This window comes from Triturus cristatus, chromosome 2_1 (genome assembly GCF_964204655.1).
Source record: "Triturus cristatus chromosome 2_1, aTriCri1.1, whole genome shotgun sequence".
NCBI classification, from domain to species: Eukaryota; Metazoa; Chordata; class Amphibia; order Caudata; family Salamandridae; genus Triturus; species Triturus cristatus.
Genome location: NC_140581.1, coordinates 483,900,266 through 483,927,844, shown reverse-complemented (window position 1 = coordinate 483,927,844; position 27,579 = coordinate 483,900,266). Strand labels below are relative to the sequence as shown.

The window sequence follows — 27,579 nt, the reverse complement described above, 5'->3', positions numbered from 1 at the left end:
AAGTATTTTTTTTGTACATGCCTTTTGAATCTTTTTGGCAGTTGTGCGTTTTAATGGTAAGCAAAGTAAATATATGCTTTAAAATGACGTTTGGTGTTTCTGTATTTGAAATGCTTCCCCATGTGTTGGGGTGATATTGGTTTTCGACGTAGAATCATCCCCGTTATTTCCCTTTTGTGGTAAAAGCCTTCGTTGTTAACGGTGTTAAGGCGTTCGTTGATGCGTCATGCATTGTGGACAATTAATACATTGTGATATAGTGTTTTTTAAAGGTGTGTCTTCAGCTGTTGCCTAAATTGGAGCGGCGTTGGGGTGGACCTGATGGATACAGGGATGCTGTTCCCGATCCTGGTTGCGTGGGTGGAAAAGGCATCTCTGTCCTTCTTTCTTCTTTAGTGTCCTGCCACATTTCATTTAATTCTCGGCCGAATTCAAGGCCACTGTCTCATCAGACATAAAAAGAAGAGAGGAGGAAAAAGGAGGTTGAAGAGAATTGAGAGGACAATTAAGAGATTACTCCCAATGGGACTGTGAAGATGTTCGCAGCACTGCTTGATTTTCCCTTTTGAAGTGAGTGTGGTGCTGCGCAGGGCCAGGGCCCACAGGGCAACAGGAAGTAGTAACACAAAGCGCAGCAAACCAGACTGTGTGTATGGGAAAAGACCCTTAGCGGTCTTACGCTCCTTTATTCATACCCTCAGCCGCACTTGGACTTGAGGCGCATTACATTCTGGTCAGGGGTTGGGGTAGAAGGCCGATTGGCTCACTGCATCCCTTCCCCACTTTACTCTGATTCCCAGGACTGCGTCCCACATACAAAGTCATTCAGCCTCTGACTAGGTTGGGCGTTTGGGCGTAGTTTGTGGTGTTGGCTCCTGTGGATGCTGGTCGGTTCTTTTTGGCTTTCTTCACCCTGGCGCTTTACAGTCGTACTTTCACAACAGACATGGTCTGGTGATTGCTCATCTTCGGGTCACTAGTTACTGGCCCATCCCCTTCAGTTATGTCCAGTTCCTCTCGAGCCCCTTCGTTGTTCTGTTCATTCCCTGTGAAGGCATCCACCTTCTTGAACCAAGATATGTTCTTGTTCACTGTTTCCTCACCCTGGGGGGTGGTTACCATCATGCTTTCCACGATTGTTACCTCTGGGTTCCTAGAGTGTGCGTAACTTCCACCCTGGTCGGCGGTCCCTCAGGAGCGCATAGTTTCCAGGTTCCAGCAGTGGCGGGATCCCCGTTGCCTGCTTGCCTTTCTGTTGTTCTGTTCCCTCCGTGCTTGGGTGCCAACTGGATCATACTCAGAAGAGTACAACTCTAGGTGGACCAGGATGGTATCACGTTGCTGCAATTTCAGCATGGGGTTCCGTAGAGGGTACCTGGTCATGCAGTGTGGGATTCCTTGTGTTGGACTTGGCCCTTTTTCCCTGATTTTTTTCGTTTTTGTAGTGTTAAGGTGCAGGTGCTTACTTCACCCAAGATGGCTGCCACAGGCCCCTGCTACTGCAGGGTGGTCGTTTTTCATAGTAGCACCCTAGCTGCCAGGAGCTGGCTGGGACCCACAACAATGTTGCGATACCAGCCCGCCTTTTTGTCCCATAGTTAGAGTGGGGAAGCTCCTGGAAGAAGCTGGAACCTTCTAGAAGGGAGGTGGGGTTTTACTTTTGCCGCCTTGGCTAGAGGTCACCTGACCTAGGGCTACTTAAGAGTGGGAGGGAAGCTTTTGTGGTGAGTTGGCCATTGGGGTGAAGCAGAGCTGGAAGAATCCACCAGGAGTGTAGGCGGTAGGGCCTAGCCAGGGACTTATGCCTCTGAGAGTGACAGGATTTAGGTACTGCCTCTTAAGTGAGTGAGGTGCCCTGTGAATCCCACTGATCTTGCCCAGTAGTAGGAGGACCCAGAGACTCTCTGCCAGCCTGACTAAGAAGGACCTAGTCGCCCTCTCCATCCCTACCCCTGTAACAGAACCCCTTAAGGGCGCCAGATACATCTGCGCCAAAAGACTTCATCTGTCAACTGAGAACTGAAACCTAACTTTAAGAACTGAGACTGCATGACAAGAGCGAGCTGTAAGCTGAGACTGCGTGTCCAAGCTACCCTAGTGAACAAAATACTAAGCCGATTGCCAAGCCACCGGGGATCGACCAGGTACTAGCGCTGTGACCCCCGCGCTCCCTGCCCTGGTCTGGGACCCCCGGCAGCGTGCTCCGCTGAGCACCATATCCCCATCCTTAATTTGAGCTCCCCCTGCGACGACGAAGCCAGCGCGCTCACCGCCGCGGCCTGGAGGCCTGGAGGAGTGCCCTGCTGTGTCGCGAGGCCCAGGCGAAGTCCGGGGCCCCGTCGCTGCCGTCGCAGCCGTGTGAGGAGAAGCGCAAGGTCGGGCCGAGTTCCCCCAACGTCGTGAGGACGGACGCCTGCTGACGCCGAGACGGAGGTAAGCCCGGAGGCCGAGATCCCCCCTGGTGCGCCCCCTGCTGGTCTGGAAACCACACCGCACTTGGCCCGGGTTGTCCCCTCCGTGGGAATCCCCTCCCCTGCCTGCGCGACGGAGAGACCCCGCCGAGGGATCCTGTCCGTGTCCCCCCTCCTGTGTTACTGAGCGCGGTGCTCTGTGAACTGCACCGGAGCAAAGGGACTCGCTCCTCAAGTCCAGTAATCTTCCCCACTGGAAGCCGTTCAAAGTACTGACTGACATTACTCTCGTGTGGCGCTTCACGCCACCGACTCTGCTTCCTCAGCCGGAGAGACCGGGACGACGAGTAACCCCATGTGTTATATGCACTGCTCGAAAGTAACTATATGCCAAGGAATGCGAGTAGCGCATTGTGTTATATGCTCTGCTCGAAAGTAATTACATGCCAAGGAATGCGAGTAGCGCACTGTGTTACATGTTCTGCTCGAAAGTAACTATATGCCAAGGAATGCGAGTAGCGCATTGTGTTATATGCTCTGCTCGAAAGTAATTACATGCCAAGGAATGCGAGTAGCGCACTGTGTTACATGTTCTGCTCGAAAGTAGTTACATGCCCAGGAATGCGAGTAGCGCACTGTGTTATATGCTCTGCTCAAAGGTAATGACATGCGACTGATTACGAGTCACGCGATGTATTTAATGTTCTACGCAAACGTATCCACATGCAACTGATTGCGCGTAGCGCTATGTTTATATGCCTTGCTTCACAGTACTAGGGGCCCTTGATCACGAGGAGCGCTCAGTTCTACAGGCGCCATGTTAGTGAACCCAATGTGTCCCCTTTCAAGTATTACGCTTAGTTAGACGGCCGGTTCAGGGAAAGACTTTACGTAAGCGCGCACGGCGCTAGAACAAGGTTAGGCACTGCATAGATATCACCCAGAGTGTCGAATGTAATGTCACAATGGTATTATGATTCATGTATTACCTTGTTATTTCCTGAACTGCATCTGACCAGCTATACTTGGATAAACTTGAAGTATTTGCATAATTTAAACGGTGTGGCGTCCCTTATTGTGTGTGACTCTAGTCCATGAGAAGCGTGTGGTGTATGGTTGCTTAACACATAGCCCTCTGGTTGCCCGACCGGCTCGCGCCACGCTACCGCCTATAGGGCCTGGTGACCCCAGGTTCCTACATTGTTGGCCAGCGGTGGGATCCTTGGGACTTGTGACCATACAGCACCCTTCCGTGAGGCGAAGGGCGCCACAATTAAACGCCTATCCTACATTTTTTTTGTTCCACAGCTCAGAAACCATTGTTGCTGGATCATTAGTTCCACTGTCCAGGTAGAGAGTTCAAGAAGCCTGGTTAGCTATTGACTGTTGCCTACACCCTAGGAATTTTCTCCTTAGTGTCTAGGTCCCCACCTGCCAGAATGGAATCCCGGTTAGCTGACCTCGAGGGGTACACAGCGAAGCAACTAAGGGAGTTCGCGCAGGAGTTGGGGGTGCCTGGGATGCGGAGGGCCAAAGGGCCGGAACTCCGTACCGCCATTAGGGCATGGGTAGAGGCCCACCCAGATGGGAGAGGGGATGAGGGACAGGAAGCGCCAGAGGCACCTCAGGGGGAGAGCGCCCAGGAAGTCCTAGACATCTTGAATGTAGACATGTCTGAGAATGTGCTCCAAGGAAGACGTTCTGGGGCCAGTAGTAGGACAGGGTCCAGGAGGAGCGCGTCTCCACAAGAGTACGAGGACAGGAGGGAAGAGAGGCAATTGAAATGGGAGCTGGCCAAATTAGAGCAGGAGAAAGAAAGGGAAAGGGCCAGATTGGAACAAGAAAGAGAGAATAAGAAATGGGCAATGGAGGAGAGGAGGATGGCGCACGAGCTTCGGATGAAGGAGTTGGAGCTGCGTGCCCTCCAGATGAATGTGTCCAGTGAGGACACTGGTGGCAGCATACCGGAAGCTCCACAGGAGCTAGAAGTTTATTTACCCCAGGATGACATCACCAGGGTGTCTGAGGAGGCATTGGGGTGTGAACCTGAAGGGGGTGGTGCAGGGATCTCCCAACCCAGCGAGGTGGGAGAAGTGGCAGATAGCCCAGCTAGGTCCCAGGGAGAGAGGGTTGTAGGGCCTCACGACCTATCTGTAGGAAGGCGTGAGACGGGGAGGTGTCCCGAGGTGCCCCAACCGAAGTCTCAGGGCCTGGAGAGTTCCGCAAGGGAGCCCCAGGTTGGGAGCCTAGGCTGTCCCGATGGGCCATCCAGTGCAGGGGAGCCCCTAGTGTCAGGAGGACCCAGGGCGACTGTAACCAGCGCTCCTGAGGTTCTGGGGTTGGCCCAGTTGCAGGGTTTAGATCCTGGGCTGGGGTGCCAGGTTCAGGGGTTGCCTGACCTGGCGGGTGGGGCCTCTGCTAACAGGGTCCCCCCGAAATTGACTTCCAGGGGTACCTTTCCCATTAGGAGGGTGCTGAAATCTGGAAGGGGGTGCAGAGGGAGGAAGGTCTCGCCTCGGGCACCGACTCAGCCTAAGGGTTTAGACCCTAGGTTGAGGAATCAGTTGAAGGGTCAAGGCCCTGTACTGAAGAGGAAGTGGTGGTCTGAGGGTGCCTCGCGGGGTAGGGTGAGGAACCCCAGAAGGAGAGTTAGGGGGAGGAGAACCTCGCCCCTGAAGGCTGGTCAGCCTAAGGGTGTGAACCCCAGGAGGAAGGACCAGAGGCAGTTTAGGACTGCAAGGAGGAGGACCGGAGTGGTCAACAGGCACTACAGGCCTGGGGCTACTGCCCCCCACTCCGCGAGATCACCCGGGCCAGAGACATCTGGACGGCCCAGGGGCCGGTCCTGGCCACAACTAGCTAGGGAGCCCCAGTGGGGTGGATTCGTTGGTCCAGGAAGGTTTGTTAGGGAACCATCGGGTTCCAGAGTGGAGGAGAACCTGCGGGTGCTCCTACCGTTGCGGGCCTGCGTCCACCTTTTCTCGCCCCAAGCAGGGAAGACCATCAAGGCATTGATCGGTCTACCCTGGCTTTCGGCTGGAAGGGGGTTATGTTGGACTTGGCCCTTTTTCCCTGATTTTTTTCGTTTTTGTAGTGTTAAGGTGCAGGTGCTTACTTCACCCAAGATGGCTGCCACAGACCCCTGCTACTGCAGGGTGGTCGTTTTTCATAGTAGCACCCTAGCTGCCAGGAGCTGGCTGGGACCCACAACAATGTTGCGATACCAGCCCGCCTTTTTGTCCCATAGTTAGAGTGGGGAAGCTCCTGGAAGAAGCTGGAACCTTCTAGAAGGGAGGTGGGGTTTTACTTTTGCCGCCTTGGCTAGAGGTCACCTGACCTAGGGCTACTTAAGAGTGGGAGGGAAGCTTTTGTGGTGAGTTGGCCATTGGGGTGAAGCAGAGCTGGAAGAATCCACCAGGAGTGTAGGCGGTAGGGCCTAGCCAGGGACTTATGCCTCTGAGAGTGACAGGATTTAGGTACTGCCTCTTAAGTGAGTGAGGTGCCCTGTGAATCCCACTGATCTTGCCCAGTAGTAGGAGGACCCAGAGACTCTCTGCCAGCCTGACTAGGAAGGACATAGTCGCCCTCTCCATCCCTACCCCTGTAACAGAACCCCTTAAGGGCGCCAGATACATCTGCGCCAAAAGACTTCATCTGTCAACTGAGAACTGAAACCTAACTTTAAGAACTGAGACTGCATGACAAGAGCGAGCTGTAAGCTGAGACTGCGTGTCCAAGCTACCCTAGTGAACAAAATACTAAGCCGATTGCCAAGCCACCGGGGATCGACCAGGTACTAGCGCTGTGACCCCCGCGCTCCCTGCCCTGGTCTGGGACCCCCGGCAGCGTGCTCCGCTGAGCACCATATTCCCATCCTTAATTTGAGCCCCCCCTGCGACCACGAAGCCAGCGCGCTCACCGCCGCGGCCTGGAGGCCTGGAGGAGTGCCCTGCTGTGTCGCGAGGCCCAGGCGAAGTCCGGGGCCCCGTCGCTGCCGTCGCAGCCGTGTGAGGAGAAGCGCAAGGTCGGGGCCGAGTTCCCCCAACGTCGTGAGGACGGACGCCTGCTGACGCCGAGACGGAGGTAAGCCCGGAGGCCGAGATCCCCCCTGGTGCGCCCCCTGCTGGTCTGGAAACCACACCGCACTTGGCCCGGGTTGTCCCCTCCGTGGGAATCCCCTCCCCTGCCTGCGCGACGGAGAGACCCCGCCGAGGGATCCTGTCCGTGTCCCCCCTCCTGTGTTACTGAGCGCGGTGCTCTGTGAACTGCACCGGAGCATAGGGACTCGCTCCTCAAGTCCAGTAATCTTCCCCGCTGGAAGCCGTTCAAAGTACTGACTGACATTACTCTCGTGTGGCGCTTCACGCCACCGACTCTGCTTCCTCAGCCGGAGAGACCGGGACGGCGAGTAACCCCATGTGTTATATGCACTGCTCGAAAGTAACTATATGCCAAGGAATGCGAGTAGCGCATTGTGTTATATGCTCTGCTCGAAAGTAATTACATGCCAAGGAATGCGAGTAGCGCACTGTGTTACATGTTCTGCTCGAAAGTAACTATATGCCAAGGAATGCGAGTAGCGCATTGTGTTATATGCTCTGCTCGAAAGTAATTACATGCCAAGGAATGCGAGTAGCGCACTGTGTTACATGTTCTGCTCGAAAGTAGTTACATGCCCAGGAATGCGTGTAGCGCACTGTGTTATATGCTCTGCTCAAAGGTAATGACATGCGACTGATTACGAGTCACGCGATATATTAAATGTTCTACGCAAACGTATCCACATGCAACTGATTGCGCGTAGCGCTATGTTTATATGCCTTGCTTCACAGTACTAGGGGCCCTTGATCACGAGGAGCGCTCAGTTCTACAGGCGCCATGTTAGTGAACCCAATGTGTCCTCTTTCAAGTATTACGCTTAGTTAGACGGCCGGTTCAGGCAAAGACTTTACGTAAGCGCGCACGGCGCTAGAACAAGGTTAGGCACTGCATAGATATCACCCAGAGTGTCGAATGTAATGTCACAATGGTATTATGATTCATGTATTACCTTGTTATTTCCTGAACTGCATCTGACCAGCTATACTTGGATAAACTTGAAGTATTTGCATAATTTAAACGGTGTGGCGTCCCTTATTGTGTGTGACTCTAGTCCATGAGAAGCGTGTGGTGTATGGTTGCTTAACACATAGCCCTCTGGTTGCCCGACCGGCTCGCGCCACGCTACCGCCTATAGGGCCTGGTGACCCCAGGTTCCTACACCTTGGTACTCCCACAGGAACCAATGTAGGCTCTTTTTGGGGCCTGCTCCTTAATGGACAACGACCCTCAGTGCCTTGTTTAAAGAGTGCATGAAGCGCTTGACATTGCCGTTGGCCTCTGAGCACTGTGGGGTGATTTGTCGGTGTCCTATGCCGAGGAGTTGCAGGAAGTTCTGGTATTCAAGTCCTTGAAACAACAGACTGTTGTCTGTTGTGATCTCCTCTGGGAGGCCGAACAGGGCCAGGACCTTCTCATGTGCTGTGCTGTTGATGGGAAATGCTGCTGACTGAATCGGCTCCACAAAAGGGTATTTGGAAAGGCTGCCCACTAGTAATCTGATGGTGTGTCCATCAGGGAAGCTGCCAATGTCAAGGCTTACTTTTCTCCATGGGGCATCACTTTGTCCCTCCGTGATTACCGGTGCCGAGGCTTCTGGTCACTTGGCACGCTTCACATCGTTGCACTAGGTCATCAATGTCTGCTCTTAACCCGGGCAACAACACCCTCTCCCTCAGGCGGCACTTGGTCTTGGCGGCTCCTTGGTGCCCTCCATGGGCCCTTGTGTGCTAGCCCTGCGGGGATGACTATGCGTGCCCTTATAGCACACGGTCGTCTGAGGTGCAACTTAATTTATGCCTAACCTTCCAGAGTTGCATCAGCTGTTCTTTGTCTGGGCTTCTCCAGTGGTTAGCATGCTGCAAGAACGTGTTCCAGGTCCCTTTTTGTAGAGTTGCTGTGACTTTCATGAGCACCGCATCTTCTGTGGCCGCTTGTCTGATCTCCTGAAGGCTCAATGACCTTGGGCATGATTCTCTGCTCATGAGCCATATGTACTCTTCTGTTCCTCCTGCATTATGTCCGGCCATGCATCCCTTTGGAGATGAGTGATGGGTGAGGAAGTCATCTGGGTTCGGGGAGCTCTGCCAGTACACAAATTTGAATTGGTACGGCTCAATTTTGGGAGGGGAATGGGGCGCGGTACCTTTGGAGAGTGGGACCAGCAGTTGGCTTTCAGTGACCACTCGGAATGGTCACCCAAATAGGTACAGGTGGAAGTGCCCACAGTCCCAGCTTGCATTGAAGTGAGGTTTCTGCTCACGAAGGAGAGAGGTGCCCACCGTCTTAGTTCCACTTCCTGCATCAGCACCACCCCAAGTTCTACCAGGCTGCCACCTACTATGAGCTCCGTTCTCTGCTTCGGGTCAAATTAGCCCACATTGAAGAGTGTTGGCCTCAGGTGGAGCTGTCATTATTGGTGGCAGCTTATCATGTTGGTGGACGTGCCCATGTCAGTGAGGGCCTTGATGATTGTTCCCGCTACATCTACTTCTCAAGTGGTTTGGGGCCTCCTGCGTTTCTTGAGGTGCTCGGTGGAAAAGTTGAGGAAGACATCTGTCTTCTGATGGCATCTATTCTTGGTGACCGCTTGGTCACATGTGCCATGAGGTTGGGCTGTGGTGTACGGGGTCAGTCAATGAAAGTTGTCGAATGGCTTTTGCTTCTGGTGCTCTTCCCTGTAGACTTCTTTTGTTTGGTCATCAGAGGCGGATATGAAAGCTGTCAAACGACTACCCGTTGCATGGGTACGCTTGGTGAAGCTTGAAGCGCTCAATGTTCGAAATGCGCATTCAGGGCCCTCAAAAAAGCCTCGTAGTCAACATCTGCACCCAGGGAGGGTTTCGAAAAGTTTGTATTACTCCTCCCCCGCTTAGTGAAGTAGGAGAGAATGTTTGACAGCACCATCGGTTTTGCTGGTTGCTCTGAAATAATTGTTCAGCCAGCCTAACCATGTCTTCCATCTGGGGCTGCAGTGGCGGGACCAGCTAGCTCGCTGAAGGGTTGAAGCACATTGCAGAGGGGCTGCCGGTCTGGGTGGCGCTGAGGCACGTGCGCCATTGGCATCATCCACCATGGCTTGTAGATTGCAGGCATTCCACTCGTGAAGCAGGTATGGTCACCGTACCTCAGGAACTGGATGTGATGCTGTCAGTCTTCACCCACGGTCGCCCTGGGCTGTCTAAAGGCTGCAGATTGGCAGGCCAGTGTAGGGTGTAGTTGCTCCCCGGCATGCAGTTCAGTTTGGGCTATAGCCTCTGCCACACAGTGTGCTGGAGAAATGGACAGGAGCCACCAGCACACAGTGGGCCAGGAAATGGCCATTGCAGTGCCTGTTGCTGAGGACAGATGCTGGCAGGGGCTAAGCCAGAGAAGGGGTGAAGTACCGACACAGGAGCGTGGTCCAAGACCAGTGTGTGGGCGGGGCCGTGGAGAGCAGCTGGCAGTGTTACAGCAGGAACAAAGGTGGCGCATGCGCAAGAGGCCTCCTCGGCACCAATGTCGTGCAGCACACGGCCTCCAGGCCGAAAGAGCAACAGGAGGTGCTAACACAGAGCAGAGCACATATACACAGAGAGTATAGACGAAGACACCGAGCGGTCTTACTCTCCTTTATTTAAACCCTTGGCGACGCCCTGGCTTGACAGTTGAGGTGCAATACATTGGGGTCAGTGGTCGGGGTATAGTGGCTGGGTGCCTTACAACAGTGAGGAGGTCGATTGTATTTATTAGTGATCATTAATATCCCACAATTAAAGCTAAAATGTTAAGTGCTGTGACCCTATGTCTTGTTTTATTACTATGCTTTTGTGCAATAAACATCCACCAAGCCACCCTTCTCAAGTCTTTCTGATGAGGTGACTGGCTGGTTAGACTGAATGTGGTGTGACATGTTGCAAGACGAAAAGTCTAGACCCACGTAAAAACATGGTTTTATCAAAGCTTGTTGCACCTTCTTTGGTGTTGTTTTGGCTGTTTTTGTGTGGACCCATTTCTGAAAAAGTTACATGTATAATTCTAAATTATATAACAGTGCAGAAACACTGCCACTCGTTGGAAAACACAAGTGGTAGAATCTGTAATTTACCAACAGCCCGAAGAGGGGATTCATTTTAAATATTTATATTTTAAAGTTTTAGTCTAGCAGGAAACAAGTTGCATGGTCTGATGGAATTAATCTTTCTTCTTCTGATTCACTTTTAATTATATTGACAAATTGTAATGTATTAGTGTTAACTCTGTAAAATTGTTTTGGTTTTAACTATCTAAAACAATTAACTAACTTGAACATATATATTTTTGCAAAGTTTACAGTGCATCCAGGATCTGGTCATCGTTATGCTGCCGTCACAGATGTTCCATATTTGGATAAGGAAATGTTCAGGGCACAAGTCCTAAAAAAAGAAGTGGGGGGACTAACCAAGTTAGGCACTATGCAAGTGACATCATGGCGCATGACATCACAGGAAGTGACATTGCAGAAGGTGGCACCACAACTCATAACCTCACAGGAAGTGACATCACAAGAAGTGATATCAAATCTTAACACCTCACACATATATGTAGCGTTTTTTTATTCCATGAATATATTTGAGGCCATTACGAGATTTAACAAGTGAGATTTTGCATCTAGGTTATGCCAAAAACGTTACGCAACCCTGACACAAAATCTGAGCCTCAAATTATAATTTTCTTTTTAACTCTGCCACAAAGAAATTAGCAACAAGGAGAAATGTGGACATTAAATCTGTTCTGCATAATTAGTTGCAAAATATGGATCTTAAAATATCCTATGGGGTTAAGGCACCTGCTGCAGAGATATTTGTGTACCCAGTAAACCTCAGAGAATAATAATAATGGTAAAACAACTCTTAACGCATTTACTGGAGAGATCTGTGTTTTATCTAGTCCCAGTCAAAGAAGCCTAGAGGGTTAATATGTCTCCTGCAAGACTCATCATGTAACATGCAGATGACAGATTTTTATTTCATGTAGCTAATGTAAACTATGTAAATGCGTTACAGTTTTTAACACAAAGATCCTTTTGTTAATTGTAGTTCATAAATTGCAATCCTTCTAACATAGCACAGTGAGCTATGAAGGACATGCGGCTCCTACGCCTTGTATCCCTCACTGTTTTATGTAACACATACTGTACATAGATTTACCCTGCGTAACTGTAAAAGTAATAAAACAAACTAGTGGTATCTGAATTGTTATTTTATGTAAATACTGGGACAGACCAACACATCTGAGATTCCTTCAGTGCGTGCAATTAACTTGTATAGGGACTGAACAAAGTCAAAAGCTGCCTCTGAAGTAGCTATGACGTGATAAGCTGTATGCCTTTATTTCTTCTCCATTGTATTTAGATGTAAGCCTCCACATAGCTCCCAGCCAAGACACTCGAACAAAAGGAGGCCTGATGTACCCTTAACTCAGGCCTTTGTTTTGGGTCAGCTGGAGTTTAAAATAAGAACCCCCGCTCCCTTCCCCACCTGCATGTGGCTGCTCGGAAGGAAAGCAGACACCTTGCAGGAGTTGCTGAAAGTGTCCGGGTGTCTGAAACTTACACCGGGGCAAATTCAGCATATTTCAGTGGGGCCCAACTTCTTGGCAGGGTTGACGGCCTCCACCCTGTTAACAATAGTGGGTGGACGTTGTCTGCCCGCGTGCATCCACGATTTGTGCCCTGGAAATGTTAGGTCTGTTTACAGCGGCTGTACCTCAGCTCAGGGACAAATCCCGCGAAGCTTTGTACTGTTGCCTGGCGTTTACGTTCATTTGTTTACGTGTGCCCTCTGGTGGTAATTTGCGGAATGGACTGAGAGCAACAGAACCTCTTCACAATTAAATATACCACTCAGCCTTATTCAATTTGCTAACCGCGAATTTTTTATGAGAAGAAATTGGTTTAGCAGAAGCACGCTTTAAAAATAAGATTAGGTTAATATCTAATTCAGCAAATTAATTATTTCTCCAAAGCATGATCATCATTAGTTTGAAATGTATCTGCACGATATTTGATAATTAAAGCTTTCGAACGCTGCAGAGATGTATCAAGTGCAAATAATCTGACAGAAACAAAAATAAAAAGCATCTGGTAATAAAGTGGGTTCAGTTTTCTTGATTTACAGCGCACAATATGTTACCATAAAATATACATACTTACACATGATGTGCATGTCCATGATCTTAAACATGTCTCATGGGTTGTGAAAGGCCGCCAGACAGCATGAATTTGCCCAGCGTGCCCTTTTAATGAAGATACAAAAACCCGTTGTTTGCCCTTTTAGAAAAGTTGCAGTGGCAGTGTGACTTCAAAGATCCGAGGGCGGACATAAAATGGCTTTCAATGGTGCAGTCGGTGCAGCTGCACCGGGGTCCAGGGGGCCCATAGGTCCCTACCTGGCTGCAGTTTACTGATCAGGCCGTATTCATATCTGTATTGTTGTGTCCCTGCCTTGGGCCGGGCTGTCGATCGTTTACCCTGTGAAGGGGATGAGAAGCCTGGCATTGTTTGCATTGAGAAAAGAATGGAGGCTCGGCGCGGGTTTTACTGTCAGAGGCTGGGAGCGCCGTGTATGAGCTCCGTGTAAGTGGGCGGGAATCTCAACGCTGGCATCACTGCGAGGTGATTGGTCACTTGATACCGGTGCCAATGTAAGACGGGAACCTTGGTGCTAAGAGCAAGGAAACTCGCCTCCGGAGTTACTCTAAGTATACGGGAAACATTGGGCCACTGGTAGTATGAGAAGAAACCGCGTTGGATATACTGTGAAGAGCAGCGATAGCAGGACAGGTGCTGTTGAAGCTATAAGAGGAAGCATGTTGGACGGGTCCTACGTGGTAATGCAGCGCTGTGCAGTGTTTAGGGTGACCAACCGTCCGTAAATTTCACGGACAGTCCGTAATTTCGGCCGTCTGTCCGTTGTCCGTGAAGGATTCTTTAACGGACGCCATTTGTCCGTAATTTTAATCGGTCGCGCCTCCCCAAAGCCGGCACAGCTTCCACCCACCTCCCTTCTTGACTCCGATGCTGGTGAGGTCGGGTGTAACAGACTCCGATGCAGTACAAAAGCTCAGATCCCTAGCAGCATTAGAGAGGCCCAGTGGGATGGCAACCCTCACACCTTCCGCCCTTGATGAGCTGTTAAGAGGTGCTTGAAGGTGACTGAGAGGGAGGGACTGCAGCTTCAGGGGCAGGGGCATCTATTCAGATGCAAACAGCCCTGAATGCGTCATGTCTCTGCAATTTAGAGGGGCCTCACACATTCCCTTTCTGCCCAGGACACCAAACATCATAGAACCAGCACTGATTACACCGAGGCAGCACTGGTTCTCTAAGCAAACCTCGGTTCTTCTAACATGCAGTCTATAATGTAATAAAATAAAGAAATGGCACAATCGCACCCACACTGATTGACAAAGTATGGAGGACAATCAGTTAAATCAGTTCTCTTGGAGTATCTCCTTTAAGTACTGTACATCACAGTGGGGGATGGCAAACTAACATTTTGGAAAGAGAACCTGTCTTCTCATTGTCTTGTCCAGGAGGGGGTGAGGAGCCCTACCCCACCCTGGAAGAGACCAAGATGATAATAGAATACTGCATGCCCACCCTGGTGGCTCCTGCCCCCCCCCCATGTGGTGGCTCCTGTCCTCCCACATGTGATGGCTCCTGCCCCCCCCCTCCTCTCCCCCTGGTGGATCCTGTCCCAGTCCTGGAATGGCTCCTGCAGCGAGGGTGAAGTTCTTGATGGGCCTCTTCTCAAAAAGGCTCAGCTCAAAATTAATATGAAAAGGTGGGCGAGTGAGTAAGTGAAGGGATGGGTGGGTGGCTGGATGAATTAGTGAAAGGGTGAATGAATGAATGAATGAAAGATTGAATAGATGGCTAATGGGAGAGGATGGATGGATTGATGAGTGAGTGGAAGGATGGATGAGAGAAAAGGTAAATAGCTGAATGTATGGGTGGAAGGGTAGCTGGATGGGTAAAAGGGTAGATGGATGAGTGAAAGGATGGATGAGTGAAAAGGTGGATGATGAGTGAGTGAAATGATGGATGGATTGATGAATTGATAAGTGCAAGGGTGGATGGAGGGAGGAGTGAAAGGCGGATGTAAGGATGGATGAGTGAGGGAAAGGGAGGGTAGATGGACAAAAGGATGAATAGATGAGTGAAGGAGTGAAAGGATAGATGGATGAGAGAAAGGATGGATGAGTGATAGGGTCAATGGATGGATTCATGAGTGGACGAGTAGATGGATGGGTGGGTGGATGGGTGGGTGGATGGATGGAAGGAAGGATGGCTAAGTGAAAGGGTAGATGGGGAGAGAAAGGGAGGATGGATGGATGGATGGATGACTGAAAGGGTGGATGGGTGGAAGGATGAGTGACTGGGTGGATGGATGAGCAAGTGAAAGGATGGCTGGATGGGTAAAAGGGTAAATGGCTGGATGGATGAGTGTACAGATGGATAGGGTGAAAGGGTGGATGGATGGATGGATAATGGATGGATGAGTGAAATGATAGATGGAAGGATACACGATGGATAGGTTTGCAAATGGTTGAATACGTTTGGATATGACTGGACTTATTTATAAACGATTGCGTGACCTCCTCTGATGTGTCTGTAAAACGTACCTATTGTTGTGAAGTTTTGTCCTGAATTTTGACCTCCTGTCCTGAATTTGTGTCCTGAATTTTGACCCTTTGTCCTGAATTTTTACACTCACCGTCCTGAATTTGCACCAATGCCAGTTGGTCACCCTAGCAGTGTTAAAAGCCTGCACGTTTCTTGCAGTTAGCATTGCAAAGACAGCTTTAGACAGGAGAGGGGCTTAGGCACAAACATGACATTGCAGAGTTCAAGTTTTCCAGTTTCATGCATGACTAATTGCCAGACGATGTCTTTCACTTTGAATTTTGGGACTTGTAGTCCCGATTTGACACTGAGATAAACAGGACTACAAGTCCCAGACGTGAAACAAAAACCTGCCATGGATGAGTCACTTGTGAATCTGGGGAACTAGAGAGCTCTGACGTTGCTTCTGCTTTCTCTATGTACTTTGCTGAGCATGTTTGAAGCACAGTGAGGAATTTATGAACAGAGGCTCAGTCTATTAATGTATTTTGCATTTTGATAGAGTAAGAAGTCGCCCTGCAGGCATCCCAGAGTGCTAGGTAATAGGCTAGCTGCAGCATAGCTCAGAGTATTTACACTCACATTGGATACAAGATGTGAACTCCTCGTCTGACACCCCTCTATCGCTGCCCCTGTCATTGTGGGCTGAAGCAGAGTCCGAGAGTTCAGTCTTTATTGTTTTGTGGCCATTGTAGTCTGTCTGTGAGTTCTTTTAGTAGCCCTGAGCCGACTACATACACCAGCCCAGCTTCCTCAGACTAGGCAACTAAACAGCAGTCCAGCTGCCCAGGGTGTTCTATGTAAGAGCAGGCCAACTGCCCCAGTGTAGAGTACGTAAGAGCAACCCAACTGCCCCGGTGTAGAGTATGTAAGAGCAACCCAACTGCCCCAGTGTAGAGTACGTAAGAGCAACCCAACTGCCCCGGTGTAGAGTACATAAGAGCAACCCAACTGCCCCGGTGTAGAGTATGTAAGAGCAACCCAACTGCCCCAGTGTAGAGTACGCAAGAGCAACCCAACTGCCCCGGTGTAGAGTACATAAGAGCAACCCAACTGCCCCGGTGTAGAGTACGTAAGAGCAACCCAACTGCCCCGGTGTAGAGTACGTAAGAGCAACCCAACTGCCCCGGTGTAGAGTACGTAAGAGCAGCCCAACTGCCCTGGTGTAGAGTACGTAAGAGCAACTCAACTGCCCCGGTGTAGAGTATGTAAGAGCAACCCAACTGCCCCAGTGTAGAGTACGTAAGAGCAACCCAACTGCCCCGGTGTAGAGTACGTAAGAGCAGCCCAACTGCCCTGGTGTAGAGTACGTAAGAGCAGCCCAACTGCCCTGGTGTAGAGTACGTAAGAGCAACCCAACTGCCCTGGTGTAGAGTACGTAAGAGCAACTCAACTGCCCCGGTGTAGAGTATGTAAGAGCAACCCAACTGCCCCAGTGTAGAGTACGTAAGAGCAACCCAACTGCCCCGGTGTAGAGTACGTAAGAGCAGCCCAACTGCCCTGGTGTAGAGTACGTAAGAGCAGCCCAACTGCCCTGGTGTAGAGTACGTAAGAGCAACCCAACTGCCCCAGTGTAGAGTACATAACAGCAGCTCATTTACCCCAATGTAGAGTACGTAACAGCAGCCCAGCTGCCACTGTGTAGAGTACGTAAGAGTAGCCCAGCTGCCACTGTGTAGAGTACGTAAGAGTAGCCCAGCTGCCACTGTGTAGAGTACGTAACAGCAGCCCAGCTGCCACTGTGTAGAGTACGTAAGAGTAGCCCAGCTGCCACTGTGTAGAGTACGTAAGAGTAGCCCAGCTGCCACTGTGTAGAGTACGTAAGAGTAGCCCAGCTGCCACTGTGAGGAGTACGTAACAGCAGCCCAGCTGCCACTGTGTAGAGTACGTAAGAGTAGCCCAGCTGCCACTGTGTAGAGTACGTAACAGCAGCCCAGCTGCCACTGTGTAGAGTACGTAAGAGTAGCCCAGCTGCCACTGTGTAGAGTACGTAGCAGCAGCCCAGCTGCCACTGTGTAAACTGCATAACAGTATCCTTTGGCCCAGTGTGAACTATGCAATCGCGGTCCAGATTCAAAATATCCCTCATATACCTTCAAAACCATGGCAATGACTGCAAGTCAAGGGCCTCACTGACACATGCAGCTGTGTGGAGCACAGTGTTTGGAACACCCTTGTTATCTGTGGCACATCTCAGTGCTGGAGTAAACCTAACGCTGAATCTGCTAAACATTTCCTACAGGATCAGAAGCCTGCTGTGATCTCGCTACAGAAGCTAATTGTAAGAGAAGTGGCAAACGAAGAAAGGGGTATGTTCCTGATCAGTGCCTCTTCGGCAGGGCCTGAAATGTATGAGATCCATACGAACTCCAAGGACGAGCGCAACGCCTGGATGAGATATATCCAGGAAGCGGTGCAAAGGTAAGGATTAGCCTTCAACCACTGGTAGCGCTGTCAGAAGCAGAGCGCCCAGCATCTAGACCCATGCATGACCTTTAACGCACCGTGCCGCTTCCATCAGACATCAACAGGGAGAATTGACTCTCACCCTACTATTCTTTTTTGAGGTTCTTATACGGATTTCTAACCTTCATGAAGCATGCTTTATGTGTCTGAAGTGTTAATTGCAACTTTGCTATAGGTAGGCACCTACACATGTATTAGTGTGGGGAACAACCTTTACAACGCAACTTTTACAACGCACTACACTTACAACGCATTTTTTACAACGCAACATCCACTACAACACATTCCATTACATAGCATGACACTACAATGCATTTTTAAAAACTACCTTTACAACGCATTCCATTACATCGCATACTACCTTTACAACGCATACCATTACAACGCATAATATTACACTACACTATCCAACACTTACCCTACTGTTGCACCCCCTGGAGTTAGAATAGTAATTTGTACCCCTATACTATCCAACACTTACCCTACTGTTGCACCCCCTGGAGTTAGAATAGTAATTTTTACCCCTATACTATCCAACACTTACCCTACTGTTGCACCCCCTGGAGTTAGAATAGTAATTTTTACCCCTATACTATCCAACACTTACCCTACTGTTGCACCCCCTGGAGTTACAATAGTAATTTTTACCCCTATACTATCCAACACTTTCCCTACTGTTGCACCCCCTGGAGTTAGAATAGTAATTTTTACCCCTATACTATCCAACACTTACCCTACTGTTGTACCCCCTGGAGTTAGAATAGCAATTTTTACCCCTATACTATCCAACACTTACACTACTGTTGCACCCCCTGGAGTTAGAATAGTAATTTTTACCCCTATACTATCCAACACTTACCCTACTGTTGCACCCCCTGGAGTTAGAATTGTAATGTTTACCCCTATATTATCCAACACTTACCCTACTGTTGCACCCCCTGGAGTTAGAATAGTAATTTTTACCCCTATACTATCCAATACTTACCTTAAATGCAATTTAATATTATGCGTTGTAATGGTATGCGTTGTAAAGGTAGTATGCGATGTAATGGAATGCGTTGTAAAGGTAGTTTTAAAAAATGCGTTGTAGTGTCATGCTATGTAATGGAATGCGTTGTAGTGGATGTTGCGTTGTAAAAAATGCGTTGTAAGTGCATGCGTTGTAAAAGTGTGCGTTGTAACGACATACATCCATTAGTGTTTATATAGCACAAACCTAGTTGCGAGCAGAAGAGCTAAGGTGCATCAGAACTAATCTGGGGAGGGGGTGATTGCTACGTGAGTAGCCGCAGGAGTTGGCAGGTCCTTTGTTGATGCGCTGTTATTCCTCTCTGAATCGCAAGAGTACTGGTGCAAGTCAGGAGCTTGCGGGGGGAGGGTGGGGGGATGCTTTTTTGATCTTTAGGGCATAGATCGAGAAGGTTTTTTGTTTTCAGTGGTTTTTAGTTTGGAGCCTCACAATGTCTCAGATGTTCGCTTTACGTAGTCCACATGAATTGGTTAGTTTTCCTCCAGTTATGCTGGTACATTGATGCTTTACTCTTGGCGGGGAGCCAGTACTGGTTCTTTAGGATGCTTTTTTTATATGATATATGCGTTTTGGTATATATGGCCCCCCTCATTTGTATAGTATGTAAATCACTGCTGGTAAACAGAAGCAGATGAAGGATGGAGCGCTGAAACGTTTCAGACACTCGCCCACAGTCACAGATCTGGGTTGAATCATAGAGCGGGGCATTGCCCCATAGGGGTGGGAGAGGATGATGGCTTGGGCAGTCACTCTAAAGTGTGTTTAAGAGAGGTAGAGCCTTATCTTAGTTAGGAATGGAAGCTGGTACTGTAGTGTGGTTTCTGTTGGACATTTATGTTCTGAATTAGAGGTTAGTCTCAAGGGTGAAACTGAGTGGCTTGGAGTGGATGTTAAGCCGAGGTGTCACTCCAACCATTATATATGTTCAATAGTCATTTCTGGATCTGAACTATTGCTTATTTTAGAGAAGAGGAATTAAGAGTTAGATAGTTGCTTTACACCCAGTAATTAATGAGTGTGGGTTTTGAGATAATCACAGTTAGTAGCAAAGGAGACTTTCATTTAGTGGAGAACATTATATTAATAATACAATCCTGAAAATCAGTTCTAGGAAAAGGTCAATGAATACCTTGTAAGGTTGTGGCTTTAATTTAGTTGCTTTTTGACATAAATAATAAGGTGTTGTTTTTTAATGTCTTTCCTTTTGTGTGAAAGCTGCCCGGAGGAAGAAGGGAACACGTGTGAATCTGATGAGGACAAACGAGTGGCAGAGGCAAGAATGGTTAAAATTCAAAAGTTTCAAGGTACATCTCTGAAAATGTTATGTTCTTTTACCTGCGGTGTGATGTTAAGGAAAGTAGCATGATAAAGAATGGTTCCATTTCATGAAAATGTCCATAATTTGCACTATAAATATTTACAACTATATGTATATAAATAGAAATTCCTATATGTGAAAATGGACAAATCACCAATTCAGAAATGGGATTGACACCATCATAGTGTTAGGGATTCATGATTTCATGGCCAGGTTCTTCATATTCGCTGGCCTTGTCCACACCATATGGTGAACAAAAGCGACTCTGCCAGATAAAGGGCTCTCTCTTCCTCTAAAATGTAAAATGTGTAGAGAGAAATATATCAAATCGAGCTGCACTCGAGCTTGAGCAGAGCAGTGTTTCCGTAAGATGCAGGTACACAGGAGTCAAGCATGGTACTACTAGCATGTCTGCCATTGCTCTTGTGAACAAGAGACATCATGCCACTGTGGTACACTTATATCCCAAGACCCTCCCTCCTTTGTGCAGGTGATTAAGATGATCTACGGTGTATTTCCATTCCTGACTATTTCTTGCAAAAATATCAGGCGGCCATTTAAAATTTTTTTGTATATGAAAGATTCCTCCTGAAAGATTATGTCTCACAGTGGCTCGATCCAACCTTTTTAGTTGTTTGTGCTATTTTTTTGCTATATATTAGTTGCGATAGAACCATTCTCTTTGAAATTATTTTTTCTGCCACAAAACACCCTCATGCTGCCATTTCTAGTCATCTCATGCATTGTGCAGCTCATCCGAGGAGCTAAAGCAATGCAACACGACTTGGCCATGACTCCCTATGCGTGGGACAGAGGGGACATATCAGACCAGGCTAAGAAATAGAAAACTTTGGCTGCCGGACTTAGCTGAAAGAAAAAAAATCTACATCTGTCAGACCTTGTTAAATAATAACACACTTGAGCTGTCAGACCCAGCTAAAAGAATGGAGAACTTCAACCATCAGATATAGTTGAAAGAAACACTTTAGTTGTCACACCCAGCTGAAAGAATTATAAACTTTAGCTGTCAGATGGAGCCAAAAGAATAAAAAACTTAGGCTGTCAGATGTAGCTGAAAGAATAAAAAGCTTAGGCTGTCAGATGTAGCTCAAAGAATAAAAAGCTTCACACCTAACTACAAAAATAGAAAACCTTGGCTATCAGACATAGCTGAAAGAGTAAAATGCTCCAGCCATCAGATCTAGCTAAAAGAATAAAAGAAACTGAGGTGGTAAATCTAATTAAAAGAATAGAAAGCTTAATTTGTCTTACTTAACTGAAAGAATAAAAAGTGTCAGCTATCAGACGCAGCTAGATGAACAAAAACCTTCAGATATCAGATCTACGTGGAAACATTTTAGTGAAAAATGATGAGAAAATGAGGGTTCGTTTACTTAGGTTGTTCTTACAGTATGTGTTTCTCTTGCATTAGTGATATTAAAAATGTATGTTCGTTTGTAAGAGATTAATGCTTATAACTATCTTAAAGCATCTCAAAATAAACTCTTATGAATTGTATTTATTTTTGTCTTTGTGCATTACAATTTGCTTCTGAAATAATTCCATTCAACAAATAATATTTTATTATAATGACGCATGATGCACCAATTCATTGTACAGAATCGCTTAGTAACCAGGATCAGCAAATCTGTGGTATTTTGGAGGAGAAGCTTCATATATACGCCGAACTTGCGGGAATGAGTGCGGGCGAAGATGTCCACCTGGAGCCACACCTTCTCGTCAAGCCTGACCCTTGTGAAATTCCACATGCTACATCACTGCTGACAGCTGCTTTGAGAGAAGGTATGCTCAGAATGCTTGCATAAAGTGTGACTTTAGCTGTGAAATAACTATAAGGTGCAAGTACCTAAAACTCCAGGCTTCACTGGTAAAGTCTAGAAGGAGTTTTAGAACACTGACTATTAGGCACACAAAGTTTTTCAGTCAGTCCAAAGCAAATCAAACCTTGTTTACTTTGTTTACAAACAAATGAAAGGTAGAAATTGGGGAGTAGCAGGTACAGTGGTGTGCAATTTCGTCTTGGTTTTTCACTTATGAACCACTTCCTTTCCAAAGAGTTACCTGGTTGTGTCTTCAATAGAGATGGATCCCTTCTCCCTGGGGAATATCTTTATTCTAAATTCGGACAATAATTCTTGTGGATTTTGATAGGCCCTACAAATTTATCATTTTGGATCTGTTACCTTGATAATGGTGATTGCTGTAGCTAGCAAACCAATTGAAACTTTATCAGCCAAAACAACTCATCCTACCTCTTTACCCTGCAGGTTAAGTCCTAAATGTCCTACTTGCCTTTCTCCTCCGCTATACCATTATGCACTAGTGAATGCCCGATCCTTGGTCAAACATGTCACAGAAATGGACATTCTTCTCGAACCTCAGAAGTTTGATATCATGTTTATTACTAAAACCTGGGCTAACTGCTCATCCACCCCTGATCTTATAATCGCAATCCCTCCCGGCTACACCATCTTTAGACTTGATCGACCATTGAAAAGAGGAGGTGGACTTGGAATTATTTACAGGGACCAGATCAAAGCTAGAATCGTTGCAACATCAAATAAAGACTGTGGAGCCCTATCTTACTGGTTTGAAGTAACCAAAACCAAATCCTTTATCACCTACCTGGCCCTAGAAATAGGCTTCTCAATTCCATTAGTACACTACTTGATGGTATGATTTGCAACTCTGAATTGACTATTTTGGGAGACCTAAACTTCCACCTTGACCAAATGGAAGAAAAAGACTCTAGAGGCCTTTTGGAGACCATGAATAACTTTGGGCTTACCCAGTTAATGCAGACCCCTACCCATATTGCTGACCACACACTGGATGCTATCTTTAGCAACCATGACCTGGTCACAAGTCCAGAGGTTTTACCTCTCCCTTGGTCCGACCACTCTGCCATTGTTTTTGAGCTTAGGGACACCACGGAAATCCCACTTACCAGCTCGCTAAATGGTTCCAACCTCTATCGAGCATGGAATAGCATAAACTTCAGTCAGTATCAATTTCAACTCTCTGAGGACCTACCCTCTCCTTTACCTGATCCCGAAATGGCCTTTCAGGATTATTCGACCTGGTTTAATAGTGCCCTTTTGCAATTCACCCCTTGGAAACTTAATAAACATAAGAGAACCATGCCCTGGAGCCCTGGTACTCAAAGGTGCTCTGCCTAGAAAAACAAAAATGTAGACAACATGAGAGAAGATGGAGGCTTAACTATGAAACTCAGGAGAAGGAAATATATAAGCGTTCTCTGGCCAAATATAAAACCTTATTGGTAAAAAAAAAAACCAATGTATTTTACAGCTCAAATAGAATCCTCTAATAATTCACCTAGGGAACTCTTCAAAGTTCTTAACAAACTCACTAAAGTATCTGTAGCTAAAGGATGTACCAGTAGTCAAACCTTCTACGACGGCATCGCCCAATTTTTTAGGAACAAGGTGGAGCATATCTATAATATGTTTAATGCATCGGGGAATCATTACCCAATGTCACAGCAAACTTTAGTAAGTAATGCCTCCCGCCCTGACATGTCCAGTTTTAGTTCAGTTTCTCCTCTGCATGGAAGACGGCATCTGTTCTTCCTCTTCTAAAAAAGTCTAACCTCGACCCTGACATTCTGTCTAGCTACCGGCCTATTTCCAGATTTCCTTTCCTGGCTAAGGTCGTTGAAAAAATCATGAATTCCCAACTTACACAATTCATGAAGGAACACAATTTGTTAGTTCCAACTAAATTTGGCTTTAGATCAGAGCACAGCACTGAGGCAGCGCTGATCAAAGCCACAGACAAACTTAAAACTATCTTTGATGAAGGAGGAAACGCAGCTTTGATCCTGTTAGACCTATCCGCGGGCTTTGATACGGTGGATCATTTGACACTATGCCATCGCCTTGAGACTATGGGTATTAAAGGTACAGCCTTAGATCTACTTAGATCATTCTTAAACAATAGGGAAAACACTGTGACGCTAGACAGGTTCAGATCTAAAACTTTCTCACTTCCGTGCGGAGTACCGCAGGGGTCCTCGCTCAGCCCCTCTCTATTCAACTTATATGTGGATGGCCCGCTGATTCAATCTTTTGGTCTCTCACTCACTTCCTACGCAGAGGACACACAAATTGTGGTTTCGGCGGCAAACAAGGCCAATAATATGAGTATTCAGCTTCACAACTGTATGAAAGAAATCTGCATTTGGATGGATAGGCATTACCTTAGCTAAATTCAGAGAAGACTGAAGTAATATTCTTTGGAAACAACCCTCACTTTTACACTCCCGACTGCTGGCCACCAGAGAAGGACCCACTTCCTACTCCAACTCCCAAGGTTAAAAGCCTGGGAGTGATTCTGGCTGACAAACTTAATTTTAGTAAACAAGTTAACTCTATCATCTCAGCTTCTTATAATACATTAAGAATCATCAGAAAGATTCTCCCTTATATTCCAGTTAGCGCCAGAAAAATAGTTATCCCCTCCCTCATTTTATCTAAAATAGATCACTGTAACGTCCTGTATATCAATCTGCAGAAACAATACCTCAATAAATTACAGGTCCTGCAGAACTCAGCCGCCAGAGTACTTCTAAATCATCCAAAACACCAGTCTGTATCCCTGTCCATTAAAGAATTACACTGGCTGACTGTCAGCAATCACATCAAATTTAAAACCCTTTTGTCTAACCTTTAAGGCCTTACATGGCATAGGTCCAGAATTTTTGAGTAATACCATCTCAAGGTATACTGCTAATATGAGCCTCAGATCTCTGGGCACTTACACAGTCACATCATCTAAATTTAAGAAAACTAGATGGGGCGGCAGCAGCTTCCACGCAATAGCCACTACACTTTGGAACACCCTACCCCCATATAAGATCCTCATCTTCTCTGCTGGCCTTTAGAAAACTTCTTATAATTTGGCTTTCTTAACTTGTTAACTATCTTTTCCACCATGCTCCCGTACTCTGCTTAGCTATCAGTGCCAAGACACTCTCGGGTACACGTTGCGCTATATAAATTCATTTAACATTACATTTAACATAGGTTGCATTTGACAGCCTCCCTGTTGCAGGTTTGGCCTTTCATAATATGGGGATGCCCCAGGAGACCCTGTATCTTTTACGGTCTAGAATACATATCACTAGGAGCTAGTACAAGCGGCTTTGAATGTGTAGGTGGATGTTGAATAAATAGATGAATGTTACTGGGCAAATTCTTAATTGTGCAATATTATAGTTTTCCACCGGCCCGGTTCTAGCGTTCATATTGATTCTTACAGGTCCCTTTTAGGTGGGAATGAAAAATATGAACTCGGAGAAAGAGTGTGCTTTTGTTCCAAAGAACAAGTGTTAAGAAATACTTTGATGGTTTTCCCCACTTGTATGCCTGTGAGGAAGCCTCTTTGTTTAAAGTTCGATCTGTGATATTTCTGTGTTGAATCATAAAACCTTTGAACTCATAGCCTCCAGTGTCATTTAGATGTTAACATGGAACACTGCCATTTCTGTTTCTTCTGGTCCAATCTTCCTTTCCTACAAAGGTTTTAGCAGAATTGCATCTGACATAAGAAATATTTGGTCCTAAGAATTTTTGAAACCTTGCTCTGAGTCATATACAACCCTTCATAGTCGGAATGTCAGTAGGACACTACTGCTAGCAAGAAAGCCTTGTCTCTTGTATTCCAAGACTAAGGGTGTTTCTCCTTCAGTGGTAATCATACACATGTAGGAAGGGCAAGGGCAACAGTAGTGGGCCTTCTGCCAATGTAATGCATTGCATATTCAAATATTCACTGTCAACCATCTCTTTAGCATCAGAATAAAGTCATAAACAGGCCCTTCTCAGTAAAATATGGATTTAAAATGGGCAGGTCTGCCTTAAGCTGCGGAGGGGGGAGGGGGCTTCGCTGTATAAGTTAAAGAAGGGATTGGTAATATTTTATTGCCCATTATATTGTGTGGTTCAGTTCCATTTCTTTTGCTCACCTAAACAAAGACAAGTTTTAATACTCAAGTTTAAAGTATTCAGGGGTCCCAAATACTGGCAATGAGAATTTAAGATAAATAGTGTGTGGTACAGACAGCATTTCTGTAAATGGTTAAGGCCGTCTTTCCAGCTGTATTTTAAATATCTAAAGGTTTATTCTTCTATTTTATCAAATGCAATCAGAGATCAGTAAAACAGTCAATATGCTGCAGGCTGGTAATTCCGCGTTCTCCGCGGAACGCGAAATTACCCAAATTCCGCAAATTCCGCGAGCGGAACGGAATTTACCACCCAGGCCTAGTCACCATACCCTGCTTTTAAAAAGCTTAGGCCCAGTTGCCCGTAGGGCGAAATACATTAGTTGACCCCCAGTTAGACCTCTCAGCTTTAGGGTGGTCTTTTTTACCAAACTTTTTGCCTTGCTGCTCCATTTTTGCTTATTTCGTTTTACGGGGCCTTAGGACTCAGTGCACTTTACCACTGCTAACAAGTACTAAAGTGCATGTGCTCTCTCCTTGAAACATGGTGAAAGTGGCACATTTACTTTACTTTTAAGACCCTGGTAAAGTATTACCTAATGTATCCAGGGCTTATACATTTAATGCTACTAGTGGCCCTGCAGCACTGAAAATGCCACCCACTTAAGTAGCCCACAAAAACATGTGTCAAGCCTGTCTGTCATTGCAGCCTGTGTGTGTAGTTTTAAACTGCCATTTTGACCTGGCAAAATAAACTTTTTGCACGGGCTAAACCTTCCTTTGTAATGCATGTAACTCACCTCTAGGATACGCCATAAATAGCCCATAGGGCATGGTGCAGTGCAATGTAAAACCCCCTTTAATGGTAAAGCCAGATTTTAAGTCACAATTTTGAATATGCCACTTTTATAAAGTTGCCATTTTCTTGTACCAACCATTTGGTGCCTGCAGCCTGTATCCTGGGTCACATGACTTGGTGTAGCTGGCAGTTGGTCTTTGTGTATTGCTCCCAGACAGTGAAACAAAGAAGCATAGGTGTTGGCAGGATGGGCCATCCCTGGCTTGATGAGAGGGAGGAGCTGTCACATACCACACTTGCGCTCTAAAAAAGGGTCTGACATTGGTCTTTTGTGACCCCAGACAAGCTGGGGCCAGGGCAGGGAGGCAGAAAATTCCAAACACCTGTAGGGGTCTCCTACTTTAAGGTGGGTACCAGGTATAAATATTGGACCGTCAGACCCAACTCTTCAGTACACCTCTGGACCTCTTGAAGATTTAGAAGGACTGCTGCTGCTCTGCAAGAATGGCTGCTACTCTGTTGCCCTGCTGCCTGAGTGAAATGACTGGACCTGCATCTTGATCCTAGGACCACCAGAGTGGCTCCAAGGGTTAGTTGGCTGGCCTCCTGATCAGAGCCTCAGGGACAGAAAAGGCTCCAACCATGTTGAACCAAGCAGCTGGACTCTACTTGCTGTGAGTCTTGCCCTCCAAGTGGTGCCACCCCAGTGCTGGACCCTTGGAAGTGGGCCTGAAGGTGCTGTGGCTGCCCAGCTGGGGTTCTGAAAGCAGAATCGACGCAGCACGACACATCTCCTCGTAGCCGAATCAGAACTACTGCAG

At 47.2% G+C, this 27,579-nt stretch overlaps 1 protein-coding gene across 7 annotated transcripts in view; it reads left to right on the top strand.

The window, feature by feature from the left end:
- The window catches only part of ARHGEF28 (Rho guanine nucleotide exchange factor 28), a 1,067,585-nt gene that overhangs the window by 993,981 nt on the left and 46,025 nt on the right, over positions 1–27,579 (top strand). For all 7 annotated transcript variants that reach the window (XM_085632328.1, XM_085632327.1, XM_085632325.1 and 4 more), the window contains 3 exons: positions 17,399–17,577; positions 19,868–19,956; positions 21,591–21,773. In XM_085632328.1, coding sequence (XP_085488454.1) covers positions 17,399–17,577; positions 19,868–19,956; positions 21,591–21,773 — 451 coding nt within the window. The remainder of the gene's footprint in view (positions 1–17,398; positions 17,578–19,867; positions 19,957–21,590; positions 21,774–27,579) is intronic.